The 23,540-nt window shown below is 38.4% G+C and overlaps 1 protein-coding gene across 2 annotated transcripts in view; it reads left to right on the plus strand.

Moving 5' to 3' along the window:
- The window catches only part of LMLN (leishmanolysin like peptidase), a 78,130-nt gene extending 55,783 nt beyond the window's left edge, over positions 1-22,347 (plus strand). For both annotated transcript variants that reach the window (XM_067738618.1, XM_067738617.1), the window contains 5 exons: positions 3,530-3,662; positions 5,391-5,550; positions 7,639-7,769; positions 13,888-14,098; positions 18,378-22,347. In XM_067738618.1, the coding sequence (XP_067594719.1) occupies positions 3,530-3,662; positions 5,391-5,550; positions 7,639-7,769; positions 13,888-14,098; positions 18,378-18,478 (736 nt within the window). In that variant the 3' untranslated portion in view covers positions 18,479-22,347. The remainder of the gene's footprint in view (positions 1-3,529; positions 3,663-5,390; positions 5,551-7,638; positions 7,770-13,887; positions 14,099-18,377) is intronic.
- The last annotated feature ends 1,193 nt before the right edge of the window (positions 22,348-23,540 follow it).

Consider the following 23,540-nt stretch of genomic DNA (forward strand, 5'->3'; position numbering starts at 1 on the left):
GAATTCTTTTTCAGGTAGGTTTCCTATTTCTTCTTCGTTTATTTGGTCTTGTAGGTTTTCACCTTGCTCCTTCGTCTGTAACATATTTTTTTTGTCGTTTCTTTTTTTTTTTGATGGGTGGCGCTTATTCCTGTCTTACTGGTTGTTTGGCCTGAGACATTCAGCACTGGAGTTTGCAGGCAGTTAGACAGAGCTGGGTCTTGGTGCTGAGATGAGGACCTTCTGGAGGCCTCACTCTGATTGATATTCCCTGGGGTCTGAGGTTCTCTGTTAGTCCAGCAGTTTGGACTCAGAGCTCCCACCCGACCTCTGGCCTGGGAACCAAGATCCCGCAAGCTTCATGGCACAGTAAAAAAAAAAGGAAGAAAGAAAGAAAAAAAGGAACAGTACAATATTAAAGAATAAAATACAAAATAAAATTAGAAAGATAAAAATACATCAGGAAAAATAAAACTATAATTGAAACAACTGCAACAAGGTAAAATAAAAACATAGCAAAAAAAAAGAAGAAAAAGGGAGGGGGGCAACAAGCCAAAAGGAGAGGTCACTAACAAAGTATAAAGAATAAAATAAAATTAGAAAAATAAAAGCTTTATTAGGAAAAATATAAAAGAATCAACAACAGTGAATCAACAAGGTAAAACAGAACCCCAATCTAAAAGAGGAAAAAAAAAAAGCCTTGGCTATGGGGGCACAGTTTAGGCTGGGGGGTGGAGGTGGAACTTAGGCAGAGGCGGGGTTTAGAGTGGGGCAGGACCTAGGCAGGTGGGGGGTGAAATTTGAGCATGGGGCGGGGCCTCTGCTTAGGACCTGCCCAGAAGGGGAGAGGCAGCACGTCGAAAGGAGGACCTCTGGAGTGTGGGGTTACGGAGTTTGGACGTCGGGCCCTGCGTGAGGGTGTGTGGGTGGAGTTTAGGCCCAGTGCCGTTGGAGGGGGTCTCAGAGGGGGTCTCCGAGTGTAGAGGTGGGGCCCTGGGTGGGGGTGTAGGGGCAGGGCTTGGGCTCTGTGTGGCAGGAGGGACGCTCCAAGGGCAGAGGATTAGGCCTGGGAGCCCAGCAGGCTTCCCGGTGCCTAAGTGGACAGGGAAAGCACTGGCCCCGTTCCTTCTGTTCCTTTGCACCCCTTCCCCACTGTCTCCCCCAGGCTGTCCACCATCGGGCTGGACCCCTAACTGTGGGTGGGTCCCGCTGGGTGTAGGAACTCCTTCCCCTCCCCCATCCACCCCTCAGGGCTGCCCGTCCCGTAGGTCCAGCCTTTACTTTTGCTCCCCCTTCCCTCCCTCCCACTCCCTCAGGACCCTTGTGGCTGGAGGGGGCCTAGGTGGGCAGAGGATCAGGCCTGGGTTCTCAACAGGTTCCTGGGGGTCCAGGTGGGCAGGGGAAACCTGGCCACGCTCCCTTTTGATCCTCTGCCCTCCCAGTGGTTCCCGTTTCCCCCTTGGGGCGTGGGAATCCCTTCCCCTTCCCCAGCCGCCCGTCAGGGGTGCCAGTCCCATCCCACCTCCACTTCTCCTCCCCCGTCACTCCCCCCACGCCCCACATCCTACCCAGTCACTGGGGTTTCTTCCCATACCCTTAGGTCTCCATGGTGCCCCACGGGAGCCTGGTAGGTGCCCTAGTTGAGAGGAGACGAAAATTCCGCATCCTCCTAGTACGCCATCTTGACTCTGCCCCCGTCACCGTTTTTTATTTAAGCTATTCTGAAAGGTAGTGTGATATATCATTGTGGTTTTAATTTGCATTTCCCTAATGGCTAATGATGTTGAACATCTTTTCATGTACTTATTTGCTATCTACGTATCCTCTTTGGTGAGATGTCTCTTCGTGTCTTATGCCAATATGACTTTTAGTTCTCTTAATATGGTTTTTGTGGAGCAGAAGTTTTTTAATTTTGATGAATTTCAAATTATCAGTTTGTCCTTTTATGAGTCATACTAATGCCTGATTCCTGCCTTCAGACATTCTGATTCAATTGGTATGGGGTGCAAGGTGGGCATGGAGACTTTAAAAATCTCTCTAGATGATTCTAATGTGCAGCAAAATTTGGGAACAGCTACACTGGCAGATCAGGTTGTAGTGCTGGAGTTAACCAGCTGTCCCCAAAGTAACTGCAGTGCTTCCTGCTACTGCTTAGGAGCAGCTTTTCTCACAGCAGGCTTATAACTCAGACGTCAGACTCCTTAGTAGAAACTCTGAGTGATTTAAACTGCTTTGAGGCCTAGCCCAGATGACAAAAGATAAGAATAACATCTTTAACACAAGTACCCATCACCAGGTACTTCTGTGATGAGCAAGGCATTGGCCTTGGAGAGAGAGATTGAAGTCTCAGCTCTGTCCTTCACCAGCTGTATGATCTTGGGCAAGCTAATTGTCTCAAACTTTTTACTTATCAGTAAAATGAAGATACTACGTCTACTTTGGAGGGTTCCTTTTAGAAATAATGAGATTATATACTATTTGAAAGTTCTATTAATCATAAAATGCCAAATAAAAGGTGTATGGTCAGGCCACTCAAGATGGCTGTCCTCTTGCTCTCTGTTCATCTGCTCGACCAGTCCCTGCTTCATTCACATGACTATCCAATTCTCTGAATTATAGGGCTTAATCAGTAACTGCCTACGTGCTTGCCCCCACCCCAGCTGCTGGCTTCCCTGGTAACTGATGAGCCCACCTGACATCAGTTCCCCCATAAATGGTAGCCCCTTTCTCCCCTGAGTAGGGAAGATTGCTGCCATGTCCCGCCTGCAGTCTGCCATGCACAGTGGGGTATCACACCAGGATGCTTTTGTTTCAGATGTGTAAGAATAAACCATTGATGTCTTTGTCACTGTCTCTGCGCTCTTTCTTCAGTCTGGAGGCTGGGCATCTACCAGGCTTGCAAGCCTGCGGGATACAACATCATGTTATTCCCCAACATACTTCCTTAGTCTGAATGCATCACAATCACCTGGGGAATTTTTTTATGGTGCCATGTGCAGCTTGCAGGATCTCAGTTCCCCGACCAGGGATTGAACCCGGACCATGGCAGTGAAAACCCAGAATCCTAACCACTAGGCCATCAGGGAACTCCCCCGGGAAAACTTTTTTTTAAAATAATATAAAAATACAAGTCCCGCTTCCATTTCTGGGAAGATGTAGATGTACTCTTTCCTATTCCTCCTTCTAAGTACAACTAAAACCCCTAGACATTATAAATAAAGCAAACGTAAGAAGACTCTGAAAGGTAGAGAGAAGAAGGGAGACTGGTTAGGGACCTTGGGACTCCATTTTATGGCAAAAGTGGAGAAAGAGATAAATAGGACCTTATTTAATAACAGTGAAATAGTCATATATCTAGCATTAATCCTCACACCTACATTAAGCATTTCCTTTATGCTTTGAAAAGTAAGTTTATAATTTACAACTGGTTTAGCAATTAGTTTTAAGGTATTAAAACATATTGAAATTGTAATGGAAAAAACAACTCTAGAATAGACTTATAATATCTTCTTCAGAGTTTGATACCATGGTGTTTTATCTTTGTATACAGGAGACAAATGCTGAGCCCTTACTGTAACACGCTCAGAAGTAATCCATTGCAGTTAACTTGCAGACAGGACCAGAGAGCAGTTGCAGTGTGTAATTTGCAGAAGTTTCCGAAACCTTTACCTCAGGAGTACCAGGTAACACTTGTTTGGGGCACAGTTTCAGGAATCAACCTTTTAAAAAGAAGTCTCCATTTTGAATTACAAGAGTGAATTCTCTTAAGTTTTTCAATTTATAAGCCCCCATTTGTTTTCTGTAAGTTAGAAAAAACCAAAGAATTCTTCCATTTCTTTATAACCAACGTGTTAATTGATAGCAATTAATTAATATCTAGCAATGTCTTGTAGTAATGGTAAGAGACATTTAGAATATTTATTTTGATCTATTTTAAAAATATATATATATATATATTTTTTTTTTTTATTTGTCTGCACCGGGTCTTAGTTGTGGCTTGTGGGATCTGACCAGGGTTCGAACTCGGGCTCCCTGCATTGGGAGCGTGGAGTCTTAACCACTAGACCACTGGGGAAGTTCCTATTTTGATCTATTTTTTATAAATTGTTTGTATTTTCTTTTTAATTATTTCCAAAGTCTTCGTCTTTAATTTATATCAAAAACAAGGTTCTTTAAAGAAAGAAACTAACCGAAGAAGACAAATATATCACTTATATGTGGAATCTTTAAAAAATGATATAACTAAACTTATTTACAAAACAGAAACAGACTCACAGACTTAGAGAACGAACTTATGGTTACCAGGGGGGAAGGGGGAGGGGGAGGGATAGATTGGGAGTTTGGGATTGACATGTACACACTGATATATTTAAAATAGATAACCAATAAAGACCTATACTGTATATCACAGGGAAGTCTGCTGAATACTCTGTAATGACCTAAATGGAAAAAGAATTTGAAAAACAATAGATACATGTATAACTGAATCACTTTGCTGTACACCTGAAACTAACACTACATTATTAATCAACTACACCCATTATAAAATAAAAAAAATTTTTAAAAAGGAAATAAAATAGAGTAACTAAGGTACTGTAGTCCAGTTAATTAGAAGACTTGGAAATTCTGCTTTAGAAAAGTTTGCCTAATGAGATCTGAAAGGTGAAGGAAATGGTCCCGTGTGTCCAGTCTGAATCTCTGATTTGACCTTTAAGTTTTTTGTTGAAGTGGCTATTTCTAAAAAAAAGCCTCAGCTCTGCCTGCCATTGACAAAGGATCCATTAGTCAGAAACGATATCTCAGAAGTGAATTTAAAGTGACTGTTGCTAAATTTTGAGCTTCCTACATACGTTTATGACCACACTGAGTGCTTTCAACACTAGAAGATGGCGACTGTATATTTCTACTCTTAGTAATATAATTTAAAATGTGAAATCTTTAAAATTTATCTGGTACCTTGTTTCTTTGGTGTTCAAAGTATTTTATATATATGATCTCATTCATTTTCTTATGGTTTTTTCAAGTTTGTCAAAACAACATATAAATTCTCCTAAAAACACTTGAAGTACATTAAATTTAAAACATCTTAATTCTATGCATTAGTTTTGTATTTTGTCAGCTCTTAAAACTCTTCCTATTCGTGCTTTTAAAACATTAGTCAAATTTGTCATCTAATAAAAAACAGACTAATTTACTTACCTTGCTTATTTCTAAAACTACAACAACCGCAAAATACCCCTCAGGTAGTATATTAACTATCTTTGTGTTGTACTATGTATGAAAAAAATAGATTAATATCTTCTTTGTGTTATACAGCATTAATTGGTTGCTATAAATTGCCTGTGGGCTTTGTTTTGATTATATAGAATGTTTCTTACTCTCCTGCCTGCCTAATATTTTTTTCTTTGTAGTACTTTGATGAACTCAGTGGAGTACCTGCAGAAGATCTGCCTTATTACGGTGGTTCAGTAGAAATTGCTGACTACTGCCCTTTCAGTCAGGAATTCAGTTGGCATTTAAGTGGTGAATATCAGCGCAGCTCAGATTGTAGAGTATTGGAAAATCAACCAGGTTAGTAGTTTAGTGAAATTAAATGTTATATACATATTAAAAGTATGTATCAGCAATACAAAATAGTGGTTAAGGATACAGACCCTGGAGCCAGATTGTCTGAGTTTATGTTGTGGTTCCACTGCTATCCACCTGTTCAAAGTAACTTCTCTGTGCCTCAGTTTTCTCCTCTGTACAAAAGAGATAATACCTGTCTCATAGAGTTGTGACAGTAAGTGCTTAGAATTACGACACATAGAAAGGATTGTTAGCTATTAGATACACTTGCACATGTGTGTACACACACTACCGTTTAGTAATACCTTATATTTGCATGACACTTTTCATTTGCAAAACAATTTCACTTTTATCAATTTCATTTTGTTCTTCTAAAAACCTGACAAGAGACATAGAGAAGATATTATCGAATTTCACAGATGAGGGAAGAGCTACTAAGTAATATGTTTAATTGATGTCAGTGCAAGATCCTCCAATGCAGAACTCTTTTTATTAAATCGTATTAGGTATCCTATTCTTTCCTCTCCTGAGGAGTGTGCATTTTATGTAATTTAGACATAACGTGTCATTCTCCAGATATCAGAATAATACTATTGTCCCATGGCTAGTAAGATGTATTGCCATCTTATTTATTCCCATTTAGTATATTTAAATGAACAGGCCATCAAGGAAATAAACAGTATGGCAATTGGATATTCAGCAATAGTAGTTATAGCTCATACTAACCACCTTTGTAAACAAAATGTTCTCACATCTGATTTGTTAATCAAGAGCAATAAGTAGTTTTTCTGCCTGTGGTCATCAAAATTTTCAACCTGGTCCTTTCCTCCTCGCCCCCATTCCATACTTTATTTCAGACTAAATCATTTAAAATTAAAATTTCCATAATTTTTTTCCTTTTATTCTTAAACCTGGCAGATGTAACTGGATTTGTACAGTCATTTTTTTCCCCATCACTTACCTACTTAATAAATGTCTAATGACATAACTACGCAGCAGTTGCATGTTACAGCAAAAGAAATGCACATATTTGTCAATTATGGGTTTGCCAAAGATATCACATTTTAATGTTTTAGAGCTGGAGTTGGCAAATATTTATTATAAAAAGCAAGATAGTAAATATTTTAGGCTTTATGGGTCATGCAGTCTCTGTTGCAACTTTTCAGCTCTGCTGTTAAGTGTGAAAGCAGTTACAGATAATATGTAAGTGAATGAGTATAGCTGTGTTCCAATAAAAATTTCTTTATAAAAACAGGTATTTCTCAGGATTTGACCTGAGGGATTGGCTGACCCCTCTTTTCTTTTTCTGGACAATGATCACTATGTGTTTTGAAGACTTTGAAATATTAATAAATAAAGAAACATAAAGTTCTGTTTTATTGTTTTACATTTTCTTTCTTAGCTTATACAATTAAGATTTTTTAAACTGACATAAAATTTTTATCTTTATAATATTTCAAAATGGGCTAATTGAACTCTGCTTTCAAAAGGTGAAACTTGTATTAAGTGTAGAGAGAAATTATTCCTAGGCTTTTTTTTTTTTTTTAATTCCTAGGCTTTAAGGATTTCACTCCTTTGTCCATTAGCTAGTTAGGGGTCATTTAGTTTGCCCCATACCTCTGCAGGTTTGTGCTTAGTCTAAGACTAGCTCAACCTGTCATTTATTGACTTCCAGGAGATGGCATAAGTTGAAAATACAAGAACGTCTTGCAAAAGTTGCAGCACTCCAAAAAAATCTTCATTATATAAATCACTTGACCTCATCTATCTGGGTCACTTGGGAAGTGACTCCTATTTAGGACACCATTGAAGGTGATTCTTAGTGCCATTTCCTCTATATATTTAACTTGGTTGCTTTAAGCCCAATTTTATCTCTTGTTTCTGATATAATAATTCTCCTACCAATTGCTTTATTGAGAATCCAGTTTGAGTTTGGAACCCTCTCTCTTGATTTTTTTTAATTGAAAATTTCCATGAAACATGTTTTATTTTTAAAGCAACTTTTAATTATAAGAGTGGAATACTTCAATTTCTTATTCTTTGAGCCCAAAGTCAATTTTTAATAAAGAAAACTTTTCTGGTTTGCTTCAGACCTTTTTAAAAACTATGGTGCTGAAAAGTATGGACCTCATTCAGTTTGTCTAATTCAGAAATCAGCATTTGTCATGGAAAAGTGTGAAAGGAAGCTGAGTTACCCAGACTGGGGGAGTGGATGCTATCAGGTAAACCATATGATTGTTAATAACTGTACCAAATATTACATAATTGTATCTCATTATATGGTTTTTATATTTTCAAATACATTTTATATCTTTTATTTCTACTGATTAATACTTTAACTTATTCATTGTAAATATTAGTTTGTATATTTGTGTTTTGTCAAAATATTGTCATTTCTTTGAGAGAAATTGCCTTTCTCTGTTTAAAAATGATATATAGTTGCTATATATCAGCAAGTTTTATAACAATTTTGCTTCTGGGCATAGATCCTAAGGAAATGTTAGGAAACATGTAATTTTGTTCTTTTTTTTTTACATTTATTTATTTATTTATTTTTGGTTGCATTGGGTCTTCGCTGCTTGTGCGTGGGCTTCTTATTGCGGTGGCTTCTCCTTGTTGCAAAGTGGGCTTCAGTAGTTGTGACACACAGGTTCAGTAGTTGTGGTGCACAGGCTTAGTTGCTCCACGGCATGTGGGATCTTCCCGGACCAGGGATCAAACCCATGTCCCCTGCATTGCAGGCGGTTTCTTAACCACTGTGCCACCAGGGAAGTTCTGTAATTTTGTTCTTTAAAACTACTTTGTAATGGAAAAAAAACTATAATTTATTTTGTAAAATCTGAAGAAAGCATGTATTTAAGAATTAATAAATCAACTACTGATTAATAGTAGATTTTTTTCCTTTGAAATTAGAAATCCAAAGAGAGCAAACTACTATTTTCTTAATTTATTATTTGCATGTCTGATATTAAATGACTGCATCACCATAGAACTTACTAAGATACAGGCATTCTGTAACTTAGGAGCATCAAACCTAATGAATATTCCATACCCTACTAACGGGCATCAGGGAGGAGAGTGTGATCCTGAAAACTGAAACATAAGAATTTGTTGTGCCATCTCACCTACAAGAGCTAAATGGACTAATGTAGCTGACAATTTAACTTACTATTTTTAAAGTTTCTTTAAAATTAACTCTTGTTTTTGGTAACTGCTTTATTGAGGTATAACTCACACACCATACAATTCATGTAAAATTACCTTTGAAACCTTATAAAAGACAATGAAAAATAAACACTTTCCAGCTATAATCCTATAATCTGACAACTATAATCCAGCAACCGTTTTCTGATGAATTCATTCCATTAAAGATTATGTATTACTTAAATACATAGTTTTGATCTAGTTGTAATCAGAATACATAATTTTGTTTTAGTGACTTTACTTAGTACTTTTTTTTTTTTTTTTTTTGCGGTACGTGGGCCTCTCACTGCTGTGGCCTCTCCCGTTGCGGAGTACAGGCTCTGGACGCGCAGGCTCAGTGGCCACGGCTCACGGGCCCAGCCGCTCCATGGCATGTGGGATCCTCCCGGACCGGGGCATGAACCCGCGTCCCCTGCATCGGCAGGCGGACTCTCAACCACTGCACCACCAGGGAAGCCCCAACTTAGTACTTTTTATACAGACCAAGATACCTTTTCCAAGTTCTCCCAATAATAATACTTACTGTTCTTCATAGCTGTAGAACATTGCATCATTTTAAAGTATCATAATTAGGGAAGTCATTTTCCTGTGAGATATTGAATTAATTTTCACTTTTCACTATATAAAAATGCTTTTGTAAGTATATTTACATCCTTTACCTTTTTATTAGAATAAAGGGGATAAAGCTGGAACAGTGTGAACTATAATAGGAGGATAACCATTTCAGCCTGTTTTAATGTCTTCTCTATACCGCCACCACCACCACAAAGGGATTACGTAGATTTGTAATACCATCTACAAAGACTGAATGTACTTGGCTTCCCTGTAGTACCTAGTGTTGTCAGTTAATTTTGCTAATTTAATACTCACAACCATTTATATGGGAAAATGTGCATGATTTCCAAACAATTAGCATTTGGATTAGCTGTTTTGTTTTCTGTTGTTCTTTGTTTTACTTATTTTGACAGAGAAGTTGCAAGAATGGTACAAAAATATGGGTCATTTAAGTGCAAATTGCTGACAGTCTGCCCCTTCACCCCTAAATACTTTAATGTCTATTCCTTATAAACAAGGACATCCTCCTATATGACCACACTACTACCAAAAAAATCAGGAAATAACACTGATACATCTAATTCTTGGACCCCGTTCAAGTTTTGCCAATTGTCCCAATAATGTCCGTGTAGTAATAGGATCTGCACTGATATCACATATTGAGTAGTTGTCACATCTCTGGTCTCCTTCAATCTGGAACAGTTCCTCAGTCTTTTCTTGACTTTCATAACCTTGACACTTTTAAAGATTACAAGCCAGTTCTTATCTATGATGTGTCTCCATTTGGGTTTGTCTGATGTTTCCTCATGATTAAATTCATGTAATATGTTTTGGGCAGTAATATCACAGAAGTGATGCTTGTGTTTTTTTGGTGGTACACTTTTTTTTTTTTTAATATTTATTTATTTTGGCTGCATCAGGTCTTAGTTTTGGCACGCAGGACCTTTCGTTGCAGTGCATGGGCTTCTCTCTAGTTGTGGTGTGCGGGCTCATTAGTTGCGGCACGTGGGCTCTCTAGTTGTGGTGCACGGGCTTAGTTGCCCCATGGCATGTGGGATCCCAGTTCCCCAGCTAGAGATCAAACCAGCATCCTCTGCATTGCAAGACAATTCTTAACCCCTGGACCACTAGGGAAGTCCCTGGTGGTGCACTCTTGATTTGTCCCTTTGCTGGTCATGTTAACTTGCTGATATCTACCAGGCTTCTCCACTGTCAAGTTACTGTTTTTCTCTTTTAATTAATTCCCTTTTTAATTAGTAAGTATCTGGGGGGAAAAGTACTATATCGATAACTTATTTCTTATCATACCTTCATTTTATTAATTTATGCATTTAAATCTGTATTGACTCACAGATTGCATTTTATTCAGTGGGTATTACCATTACTATCATTATTTATTTGGATATTTAAGTTGCCCCAGATTTAGCCAAAGGGAGGGAGCCCTTCAGGTTGGTTCCTGTGTCCTTTTGGCTGTCCTATCTTTTTAACTATTTCCTTGCTTTCTAGCACAAGATATTCTAGGCTCATCTTCACTTTCTTTGCCCCAGCCCTGGAATTAATCATTTCTCCAAGGAACTCTTGTTTCTTTTAGTGGAGTGAGGTATTTAGAGACTAAAGTCTGGGTGCTAGGGACTTCCCTCGTGGCACAGTGGTTAAGAATCCGCCTGCCAATGCAGGGGACAGGGGTTTGAACCGTGGTCCGGGAAGACCCCACATTGCTGCAGAGCAACTGAGCCCCTGTGCCACAACCACTGAGCCTGTGCTCTGGAGGCCACAAGCCACAACTACTGAGCCTGCATGCCATAACTACTGGAGCCCACGCTCCTAGATCCCATGCTCTGCAACAAGAGAACCCACCTCAACGAGAAGCCCAAGCACCACAACAAAGAGTAGCCCCCACCTGCCGCATCTAGAGACAGCCTGTGCACAGCAACAAAGACCCAACGCAGCCAAAAATAAATAAATAAATTTATTTAAAAAATAAAGTCTGGGTGCTAGATGTATTGTTCATTGCTGTTGGGATACAGCTGCTCCCCAGGCCTTCTTGGTGAACAGAGCTAGGAAATATATGTGTGTATGTAATTTTATATATACTCGTACATGTGCATATATATAACCATGAGTTTGTACCAGTATCTTTGATTCCAGTTTAACACCAAATAATTCATTTTAGTTTTCTCCCTTCCCATATTTGTAACTCTTCTTTCAAGCAGTAGCAGTGAGAAATCTGGCTCTCTTTGTCCTTAATATGCTTGTTATTTGATCTGTCCACTCCTTTCTATCTTCATCCACCCCTACGCGGTTACTCTCCTCACCTACTTGGACTCTGACACAGCCCACCAGCTCACAACATGTCTCCCTCACTGTGATGCAAACCCTGTGCACATCTTTAGAATATAAATGCTTTCTTCCATGAAACTTTCTAATCTTTGTTGTTCTTTTTCTTATTTATTGCCTCTTTATCATAAAACAGTCTGACACTGTTAATTTTGGGGGGAAATTTGTATATCCTACCCTTCTCTCCTCAATTAAAGCTGCTAGAGGTCAGGCACTGTGTCATGGACTTCTTTGGTATCCTTTTCAGCACCAAGCACAATACCCAGTCAATTCTCACTTAAAAGAATGATTACATTGCATTGCAGCTGTGGTAATGCTTACTGGGTGTGGGTCATTGAATGACAGACTTATAGAAGAGTTTACACTTTGTTGTTTATTTTCTTGATAGCTTATTATAACTTAAATTTCCAAATGAATGTTATATTTAAACTTAATTGATGAAAAGAGTTGTTTTTAAAATGACTCCATCGTTGAAAAACACTTTTGGAACTCCTTTTTAAATTACTTTTAGAGATAGTTTAATAGCCATCTAAGCAGTCAATTTCAGTATTTTACATCATACCTGTGTTGACCTAGTCTTAACCAGTGTAGTCAACTGCCTTTACCAGACTTGGATCTGGGCAAGTTTTGGGTATTTCCAAAAATTACATCTACTTGCAAAGTAAAAATTTGCCACCATCAAACATACTCAGAACCATGCACTTTCTTTGAAGATAGTTCCAGGAGAGAAGATCCAGAAATATTTAAGGTGAAGTAGCATAATGTAAAGTCTTTTTAGAAAACAACTTTGAGGGCTTCCCTGGTGGCACAGTGGTTGGGAGTCTACCTGCCAATGCAAGGGATGAGAGTTCAAGCCCTGGTCTGGGAGGATCCCACATGCCACGGAGTGGCTAAGCCTGTGCGCCACAGCTGCTGAGCTTGCACTCTGGAGCCCACGAGCCAGAACTGCTGCGCCCGCATGCCACAGCTACTGAGGCCTGCACACCTAGAGCCTGTGTTCCACAATGGGAGCGGCTACTACAATGAGACGCCTGTGCACTGCGATGAGGAGTGGCCCCCATTCTCAGCAACTAGAGAAAGCCTGTGCGCAGGAGCGAGGACCCAACTCAGCCAGAATGAATGAATGAATGAATAAATAAATAAATAAAATTTATTTAAAAAAAGAAAACAACTTTGAAGACAACACAGTCATTATAAATTTTCTTAAAGTTAACTTTAATATGTTTGTTTTTTAAAATTGATTTCATTAGTTACCCCTTGTATATGAGATATGAATCCTGCTTTTAAAGATGTTACCAGTTGTATAAAATCACTGTGACCATTTTCATCTCTGAGCAGAGGATCTGGGATAGAGATAATGAATAACAAACTTTTACTATGTCATTTCTATACAGTGTGCTTTTTTTTTTTTACAATGAGCATATATTGTTTTATAATTTATTTTATTTATTTTTGGCTGCGTTGGGTCTTCGTTGCTACACATGGGCTTTTTCTAGTTGCGGAGAGCGGAGGCTGCTCTTCGTTGCAGTGTGTGGGCTTCTCATTGTGGTGGCTTCTCTTGTTGCAGAGCACGGACTCTAGGCACACAGGCTTCAGTAGTTGTGGCTCGCGGGCTCTAGAGCGCAGGCTCAGTAGTTGTGGCATGCAGGCTTAGTTGGATGCACTTAGTTGGGTGCGGCATGTGGGATCTTCCCGGACCACAACTCGAACCTGTGTCGCTTGCATCAGCAGGCGGATTCTTAACCACTGCACCACCAGGGAAGCCCTATTTTTATAATTTAAAACAACTAAAAAAATTTGAGTTACAAAATTTAGCAACTTGTAGAAAAAGTGACATGATTCATGGCTCTTTGACAGACATTTAACCTGAATTTTAGGAGGATACTAGAATCTACAGAAATGTTATTATTGATAACTTGGCTTCAGGGGTCTGTGAATCCAAATTGTATGTAAAGCTGTATGTTACCTTGTTTTTTTCAGGAAGGGTCCATAGCTTTCATTAGATTTTTTAAAAGGTTCTAGACAAAAAGTCTAAGAACTACTACTACCACAGAGTGAAATTCTTTTAGAACATGGATAACTTAACCCTCTTTATATGAAATTAAAATAGGCCCACATTCCAAATTGTCTTTTATAGCCAGCATTTTTAGTAAATTCTGCCATATTTTCCTACAGTTGAGGGAGAAGGCTCACATACTAGAATCTTACTGATCTGATTTTTTTTTTTTTTTTCACTTTTTGAAGGTTTCTTGTTCTCCACAAGGTCTGAAGGTTTGGGTTCAGGATACTTCATATTTGTGTAGTCGGGCCGGGCAGGTCCTCCCCGTCAGTATTCAGATGAATGGCTGGATTCACGATGGAAACTTGCTCTGCCCATCATGTTGGGACTTCTGTGAGCTCTGTCCCCCAGAAACAGATCCTCCAACTACTAACTTGACCCGAGCTCTACCCCTAGGTGAGTAGCCTCTGTGGTTGGAGTACAGAGAAGCACTTTTCTTACAAGATGTTGAAAATGCCCTGCAAGGAAGCTCTAAAACAGGTTGCGCATCTTCTCTTCTAATTGCAGTTTTATGGGAAGATCGCCTTCCCTCCATGGTTAGAAATTGAAGGTAGGTAGACTTGACACCTCTCTTCAGTAAGAGTGAGGGTGAGGAAACTTTCGATATGTGAAGAACCTCTGACTTGCACAAAAACATTCATTGAAGGTTACAAAAAGTTAATGTTTCAGCCATTCATTTTGAAAGTAAGAGTAAAAATTCTGTTCATGAATACAAAAAGCAATTAAATATATTTTAGTTATATTATAACTAGGTGAGGCGAAAGAGCGGGAAAGTCACTGGAAAAGATGCTCAAAGAAGGGATTGACATGCCCACAAAGAAGAGAAAGGTGCAGGGAGATGCAAATATACACAGTGAGATAGAAAGACAGGCTGGCAAAGACAGTGGTTTTCACTGAGAGATATATTACTCATTCTGTGAGACTCCAGAGAGTAGGACTGAGAACAATGAATTAAAGTTGTAGGGAGACAGATTCCAGTAAAATCCTTTAGAACCAGGAGAAGAGTGCATTCCCTGTTGATGAAGATGTGCAAACTGAGGCTGATGACCCATTTCTAAGTTTTAAAAGCAGAACTCATGAACTCTCAATGAAAGCTTTGACCTATGGTCCATGATATTTTAATTAAATGACCTATGAGATTTTATGACAGTTTGATATTTTGGAATAGGCCATGTTTTATTTTCTCAACTGGAGGTATTTTTTAAATGGAACTGTATAGCCCTTTGCTTGCTCCACGGTCTGGTTGAAAACAAAGGGCTACATTCACTTTATAGCTCAAAGTTTCTTCACCTCTAAAATTTAATTCCCTTTCTTTCCCACATTCTGGGTCCTTTATCAAGACATGGGCTATAAGTAGAGGGTGAATTTGGGGAGATTAATACTTGTGTTAGGGGTGCCTAAGACCACCCGCAGATTTCATGACTCTCTAGGACTCAAAGGACTCAGCCTCTAGTTGTACTTACGGCTAAGCTTTGTTAGAGCAAAAAGATACAAAGCAGAATCAGCAAAGGGAAAGGGGACAGTAGGTGAAGTCTGGAAGAAACCACTTCCCAGACACCAGCTAAAGGCCGTCCTTGCAAACAGGACTTTCAAATGATGACCATCTCAGGCCTGCTGTGTTAACTCTTTTCACTTAACTTCTGTGAGCCAGCTGAGTTTTCTGCAGTTATAATAGTAATGCACAATGAATTAAAAGATCTTAGGTCCTTTTGATATGGTATATAATAAATGTAGTGTTAAATATTCTTAGTTAACTTTCATATGAAGTGATAGGATGACTTGATTTTGTTATTGTTAAATTGCTTTGGCTAGAATTAAAGGGCTGCTAGTCTACAAATAGGTGGTTCTGATGGAGTTCCCATGCTCAGGCCTAATCTCAGAGTTAACTATAAGAAATATCATCATTTCAATGTCCAAGAGATGAGCATTGATTCAGCCATTAGCAGTTAGAGTTGAGTTAAAGAGAGAGTTACTCCAGCTGGTTCAGGGGTAAGAATCTTAGGAGTACAGTAAAAAAATGTGTAGAAATGAGGAGAAAGCCAGACTAGTTCAAGGATCTGTGAAGGGATTAGTTCCTGTCCTTGGAGCATGGCAAAGACAAGTGAATCTGTTGAAAGGAGGTGGGAGTAGAGATTGCAAATGACCCCACCCCCTCCACCAACCTGTGCCCTAGACTTGACTTCTTATCCAGCTCCCTCTTTGTAGTCACCCTTCTGATACTGTGGTACTATGTTGTGATTTCTTCCCCATTAACCAGTTCTATGAGGAAGCATGCTCAAAAAAGGATTGTAACCTCCGAATCACTACCACACTTTTGAAAAATGTATAAAATATTACAAGAATAGATGCCTTTTAGAAAAAAAAAAAAAGGAATAGATACCTTTTAGGCATAATTTCCATTAGTGAATATGAAAGATTTATTTCTAAATTTTCTGATCTCTTCAGATTGTGGAGGTTATTTTGTTTCTATTTATTAAATGCTAGACACTTTGCTGAGTGTTTTATGTCTATATCATTGTATTTAATCATCACAAAACCTAATGAGGTAGGAATTATCATTTTACACATGAGAAAACTAAGGTATAAAGAGATTAAGTGATATATTCACTGTCACAGCTAATGAGGTTCAGATCAAAACCCAGATCTGATCGTCTCTGATTCATTTTGAAACACGCTCTTTGTATCTTTCCTTTTTAAAGAGTACTGTCACAGAAAGTGCAGTGTTTTTGAAGGACAACAAATGTTCTAGAGCGGCCATTAATATTTTAATAGCTTGTTAAATGTTAGTACCAACAGTAGATAAACAACAGTTAGTTCAGTTCCCCTCCTATTTCCTTTGTGCCAAATTGAGAATTGGGAGATAAAGGGATATGCCTGTGTTACTAGTGACTCCAGGGTCTATTCCTTATTCCAGCCAAGACCACTCTACCTGATGTTGTAGGCCAGAACGTATCCAGTAGACCTTTCTGGGGTGATGGAAATGTTGTATAATCTGTGCTGTCCCATACAATAGTCATTAGCCACATGTGACTATTAAACATGTGAAATGTGGCTACTGTGACAGAGGAACTAAATATTTCATCTCATTTTGGTTAATTTAAATTTAAATAGCACATATAGCTAATGGCTGCCATATTGGACATTGCAGCTTGAGCTCAGAAGTTCTCAAACTTTAGCATGCATCAGAATCATGTTAAAACACAGATTGCTACGACTCACCCCCAGAGTTTCTGATTCAGAAGATCTGGGTTGGAGCCTGAGAAGTTCCCAGGTGATGCTGATGTTGTTGACTCAGGTACCATACTTTGAGAAGGATTGATTTTTCTAACATTTAACGATTGCCAGCTGGTTCCATTGGGGAACAATATAAGTTCTCCATGGTTTACTTGTATTACATACAGTGAAATAATTTTTTAAAATACTTATTCTACACTGTATAGTTCTCAGAAGAACAAGCTCCAGTGCCTTAACATTATCATTTTATTAATTCTATAGCTGAAAAACCAGTCCTTTTTTTCTTACCTTTTAAGCAAGTCAGACTTGAAGCTTGGTTGGTTCTTTATTGGTCAAAATAGTAGAAAGGACAACTCATCCTGAAATAAAGTCAGGTTGACCTGGTCTCTTGACTGCTAAAAAATGTACTCCATTCTGAGAATTGTTTGGGGGAAATAGTTTTAGCTGTTAGAACAACTCTTAGATAAATTAAAATATACTCCTACTGCCCAAAACTCATAGAATCTTCTGCTGTTTCCAAATCAAGCCTGGGGTGATATGGATAGATGGGTAGATATTTAGAGATTGGGGAACGTATGTCCTGTTTTGCCTGGGACAGTCCACGTGCCTATTGTCCTGGTATGATTACTAATAATTCCCTTGTGTTAAAATTATCAAAGAGAACAATTTAGTTGATCAAAGCAAATTTTATTTCACACAGGCAGTCTCTACTCTCAGGAGTCCAGAGAGCTGTAAAATAAGGGAAAAGGGCTACAAGCAGGAAACAAGGAAGAAGTACTCAGCTTAGGTTGATGGGCCGGGGTTAAGTATCTAACCTTATTTAGAAAGATCAAGGAACAAAGAAATAAGTATACAGCCCACACTGGCTCGGTGGTTGGAGATTGGCTGACTGGATATTCTGTGGTTCTGGTCAAGTGGAGCATTTACACAAACATGAAAGTTATCTAAGTTTTAATTTGCTGATGTGACGCCATGGGCAGGAGAGGCTCCATCTTAAGACTAGAAATTTATTTCAACGCTTATCTCAAAATGTCCTGATATGGGATGATAAATTATAGGGTCACCCTACTTAGAAGGGACAAGGTAGAATAGAAGAGAGTCCAGCATCCCATGTCAGAATAGCCAAGAATTTCATTTACTTTCCTGTGTAGCATCTTTAGCTTTGCCAGGATACTACCCTGTCTTTTCTTGGGTGCTGATTTTGAACCTTGATACGGTAGGTACATCTTCTTTTCTCCTACATAAATATTTTGTTCTTTTTCTATAAATATAAAAAAAGACTTTGCATATATGGATTTCAGGAAGTCACTCTTGATTCTACTCTTCAAGGTAGTCCTTCCTCACCTTTTAATAATTACCTCTACTCATCTGTCAACATTTTGTTGGTATAATTTTTTCCAAAAATGTCTGTGGAAAGTCAATTTTTTGTTTTCAACCCTAGATCTCTGTTCCTGTTCCTCTAGCCCAGTGGTTACACTTTGGCTTCTGCTAGGCAATCTATTTCCTCTGCTGGCTGGATTTCTTCTGTGCGTATGGCATTAGGAATGGAAAAGTGAATTCTGAAGACATTCCTTTGTGTCATGTTCCTCTGAACAAAGCACAAAATCTGGGCGAGTGCCAGCCTATACAGATGGCAGAAGTGGCATTCCTGACTTTGGCTTGGAAGTGTTGACCATAATCAGATCTTGAAGCAGAGCTTCACAGCAATCACGCCTCATCAGCAACCCAACAGCCTCAAAGTTTGGAGAAGGAGGAGGAATTCCAAATCACCAAGTCTCTTTATTTTTCAGGATAAATACTCTTCTTGAAGTTTTCCTTTGAAAATGGGATAATAGGTGAAAAATTCAGTTATTGCATACCTCAGCATCTTCATTAACCTAAAACAATGGGAAGGTTCATCACTGCTGCAATAATTTAAAGAACAGCTAATCATTGCAAGGTTATAAGTTGTGGACCCTGTCCTCAAAAGTATAAATTGTCCTTTGACTTACAGAAAATAACTTGAATTGGGATTTCTACATCACTGTTATACCTATTTTGAGTTTAATGACTGTATATGGTACACCTAAATCATTGTTCTCATTGTTTTTTTTTAAAATTATGTTTTGCTAAATCTTATGATTTAACCATGCTAGCCTTTTCAAACCAGCTGTGTGGCAGTTTCCTGCTGAACCATTAGGTGTTGGTAGCTGTATCTGTACTCATTGATCTTCAGAGAGTAGCTTCCAGTTGTATTCTCTATTAGTTTAATAATGACTTGAAAAACTGGGAAGCAGAGAGAGAAAAATACTCTGCCCTGTGAAAACATTGAAGACATGCAAATAAAAGAAAACCTAATTGTATGTTTTCCAGATAATAGTTATGACAACTGCAATCCAACAAAAATAGAACTTTCCTTTTTGACCAATGAAGATAAAAAGAAATTCTGGTATAGACAGGTATGCAGTATTTTCAAGTGGGCTTAGGAGTTGTTACAGAAGAATTTGACTATCTGAAAATTATTTTATGTGTAAGAAGAAAAGATATAAGTCAAAACAAGATGATCTGAATTGTTTATAGCAAAGTGTAGGTTTCGTGTAGGGCCTATCCAATAGGGTCCACTTTACCACACAGGGTATGGCTTAGTCCACAGAAGTCAGAAGGTTGCCTTTGCTTTAAAAGGAGGTAATGTCTTTTACCTCTTGTATTTGACACTCTTTCTGTCACCCATAGATTCTGGTCCCCAGAAGCAATTCTGCTCTTGTACTAGAGCTGACCAACCCTACTTAGTAAACCCAATTAGAAAATCTTTAATGATGAATGATGCCCAGTTTTTCTCTCTAAAGCTAATGAAGTCCTGTGGCATTAGAAACATAGCCCTTGGACATGCATTCATTCATTCACTGGTTGGCCCTTTAATTCAGCATACAGTTATTGAGCACTCAGTTTAAGAAACTGCTAAGTGAACAAACAGCATAATTACTAAGGAGTAATTCCAAATTATTGTTTGGCACTGGAGCCAAACAGCAACTCCAGCATAGAGGAGAGTCACCTTTTTTAAAAAAAATGCATACATTTAAAATACTTATTTGCCTACAATTTTAAATTGGAGGTATTTGTCATTGTGAAAAGCTGGGGGTCTCTAGCATAGCCAGCCTCAGCTGAAGAAAATCTAATACCAATGGTGTTTCTGCCTACGTTCTGCATACTTTAAATCATGAAAAGTCAGAGAAAAATGTAGAGTATATTTTTAAAGAAAGTTATAAAAATCTAAACTTATATACCCAATGTGATTATGAATCATCCTGCAAAGTTGTACAAAGAATTTCACGAAAAATAATATGGATTCATAATATATTTAAGACTCACAGTGATAGGTTCAATTATATTTTGACTGTTGTGCAGTAATGCCATTTAGGTAGTATTGTTTCTGAGCATGGTGCTTTTTATACTTGAAATATATTTTTGCTTTACTTTTTATTGATATAATTATATTTGCACTAATAACTTTCTGAAGAAAATATTATAGATGACATTTTTTCTATATATATATATATTTGTTAAGCTTGGAATCTGGTAGCCCAGTGTTTTCTCGGCACAAACGTAGAACCTGGTAAAGTATGGTGTTAAGAAATCTTGAGTTTTTGAGGGTAACTAACAGTGCTGGTGTCTTCCTTCCTCTTCAACAAGTCTTGAAAGTGGTTGCTTATCACTGATTCTGCATAGTATACTCAGTGAGGATTTAGAAGGCCACTGATAAAATTCTAAATTTCTAAAAAGAAGGATTTTTAAAATCTGAAATTTCAATGCAGAATTAGCAGGCTAGAATTAAGTTTTGAACTGAAGAACTTGAGATGACCTAAATTTCAATATCCTGTGGCAGGTAATGCTCTTTATGTTCACAAAACCAGTTCACTGAGAAAGAGACCATGCAGACTGCAGCCATGGTGGGAGTGAGGTGGGGCAGGGAAGGGGAATGGGGATAGCTGATTTGAGGATAGTAGACTGAAGTCCCTTTCTGACTCAAAAGGGTCAAGTCCTTATAAAAACTGACTACCTCAGTTTTCAGTTCAGACTTAGGTTCATTTTGATAGTAATTTTTTTCAATTTAAATAGTATATCAATTTTATTTTTTTTAACATCTCTATGGCTTTACAATGGTGTGTTAGTTTCTGCTTTATAAAAAAGTGAATCAGTTATACATATGTTCCCATATCTCTTCCCTCTTGCGCCTCCCTCCCTCTCACCCTCCCTATCCCACCCCTCCAGGTGGTCACAAAGCACCGAGCTGATCTCCCTGTGCTATGCGGCTGCTTCCCACTAGCTATCTACCTTACATTTGGTAGTGTATATATGTCCATGCCTCTCTCTCGCTTTGTCACAGCTCACCCTTCCTCCTCCCCCCCCAATGTCAAAATTAACAAGTGAATTTGTCTCTCAGGTTTTCAAGAACAGAATTTACAGGAAGGAAGCAAAAGCCTTGTCACTAGACTTGAGCTGATAGCTTTAAAGAAACTGGAAAGCAGTTAGGTAGTCTTAATGTAGATCCGTCTGTATTCTCCTGAAAAACATCCTTTTCCCTTACTTATTTCTTAAGGATACTTATTTTTGTTAAGATCAACTAGGCATTCTAAAAATGTTATAAATTATGCTTAAAATTAGTTTCAGCCTAATATGTTGGTTTAGAGTTTATCAATATTTGAAAGTGAAACATTAATGAAGTTTAAATAGTTTTAGGAAGATACATACATAATTATACCAGAGTATTCCATAAAATTTTATCAATATTCTCTTTAGTATTAGAAGACTCACTGATTGAGACCATCTGTAAAATGACTAGATGCTGTCTCAGAATCTTTCCAGCTCTAATATTCTGTGACTAATGTTCATGAATATTCAGAATATTCTAATATTCTGCATGACTAATTCATGCAGAATTTCTAGGTCACTGCTGGCTCTGACCCACCTCCTGGAGTATGCCAGCTTACACACCATGTTCATCACAGTGTCCTGTGCTCAGTGCCTTAGCGCTGTCCTTGTCCTTGGACACTGAATGGAGAGAGAAGAGCCCGTTTCTGCGGGCATTTGAGTAGTCCTGGCAGGAGGAGATGGACTTCAGTCACAGCCCCACAGACCTGTTTCACAGTTGGCACCAGTCATCCGTGCCATGTCCCTGCAGCCCAAGAGGACTAACATATTTTAATAAAGTCTGTGCTACTCGTTCTGAAGAAAGAACTTACCTGAAAGGATGACCTTTTTTTTTTTTTGACACATTTAGTCAGGATTGGGGAGGGAGTGGTGAATTATTTTCTTTTTGTTTACATTTTTAATAAATAAAATAGATTTAAGAACTAATCTTTATTTATGGTATTTAACTTTAAGTGTAATATATTACTTAGAAAAAACACAGCTTTAATAAAAATGGAAACTAATCTGCATCTTTTCTTTACTTAATTAACACCATCAATTTTTTTAAACCTGGATGAGGGATACAAACACAGCCATGCACTCTATATGGGGACGATGAGGTGTTTATTATGAAACATAATTCAATTTTTACTTTAAGTGGAGTAAAATTGTCCTACTTAAAGAATAGGGACAGGTCTTATGTAAAGCTACAGGGAATAACCCTCCTCAAATAGTTAAGCAGGAAAGACAGCCGACTAAAACAATTTAGGGCAGCCGTCTCTGGCTGGAGATTATTCCTGTCCCATTTGTTCTGTGCTGTGGGCCAGGAGTCTCACCGCAGGACCGCTCTGCACATTCAAGTACCACACTCCATTTGGTAGCAGCAAGTAAATTGTGGCTGTGGAGTGTGGAGCGTGATTCTTCCTCATAAACTGACTGTAGTTTGAGAGAACGTACCTGGGGCGTGCCTTCACCATGTGCACTCAGAGCCATCCTGCCCTGTGGCCTGGAGCCAAGCACTGTGAAATGGACTGAGCACAGCTTCTGTGACCTACTTGCTGAGCTGAGATCTTTGTGGGAAATTTTAATGATAATATTTATATTTTTTAACATTTTAAATATTTCATGTAAGTAGCTAAAACTATGTACAATAAATTACTTCAAGTAGTTGAATAAATTCAATATTATTTGTACGCTGTACTGAAGACAAAGTGTCTATGTCTCATACATTACCTGTTTATACTACCTTTTGGTATGTTCATAGAATATATCTTATTTAATAGGCGTCAATACATAAACGAGTCTTTTGTCAACAACTCTCTGGTAGATACGTTGAAATGGAGCGGTTTATTTAAGTCAGCTTGTTAGTGTTCTGCCAGAAGTTTGTTCCTTAATGTTTGAAATAAACTGGACTTGTTTGGAGGTAGAAGTCCAAATACACCATCTGATGTTCTGGTAGATGACCAATACCATTCTCATTTTTTTTTTCTTTTAATAAATTTATTTATTTATTTTAGGCTGTGTTGGGTTTTCATTGCTGTGCATGGTCTTTCTCTAGTTGCAGCGAGCGGGAGCTACTCTTTGTTGTGGCACGTGGGCTTCTTATTGTGGTGATTTCTCTTGTTGCGGAGCATGGGCTGTAGGTGCGTGGGCTTCAGTAGTTGTGGCACGCGGGCTCAATAGTTGTGGCTTGCGAGTTCTAGAGTGCAGGCTCAGT

The sequence above is a fragment of the Pseudorca crassidens genome, chromosome 5 (assembly GCF_039906515.1).
Source record: "Pseudorca crassidens isolate mPseCra1 chromosome 5, mPseCra1.hap1, whole genome shotgun sequence".
NCBI lineage: Eukaryota > Metazoa > Chordata > Mammalia > Artiodactyla > Delphinidae > Pseudorca > Pseudorca crassidens.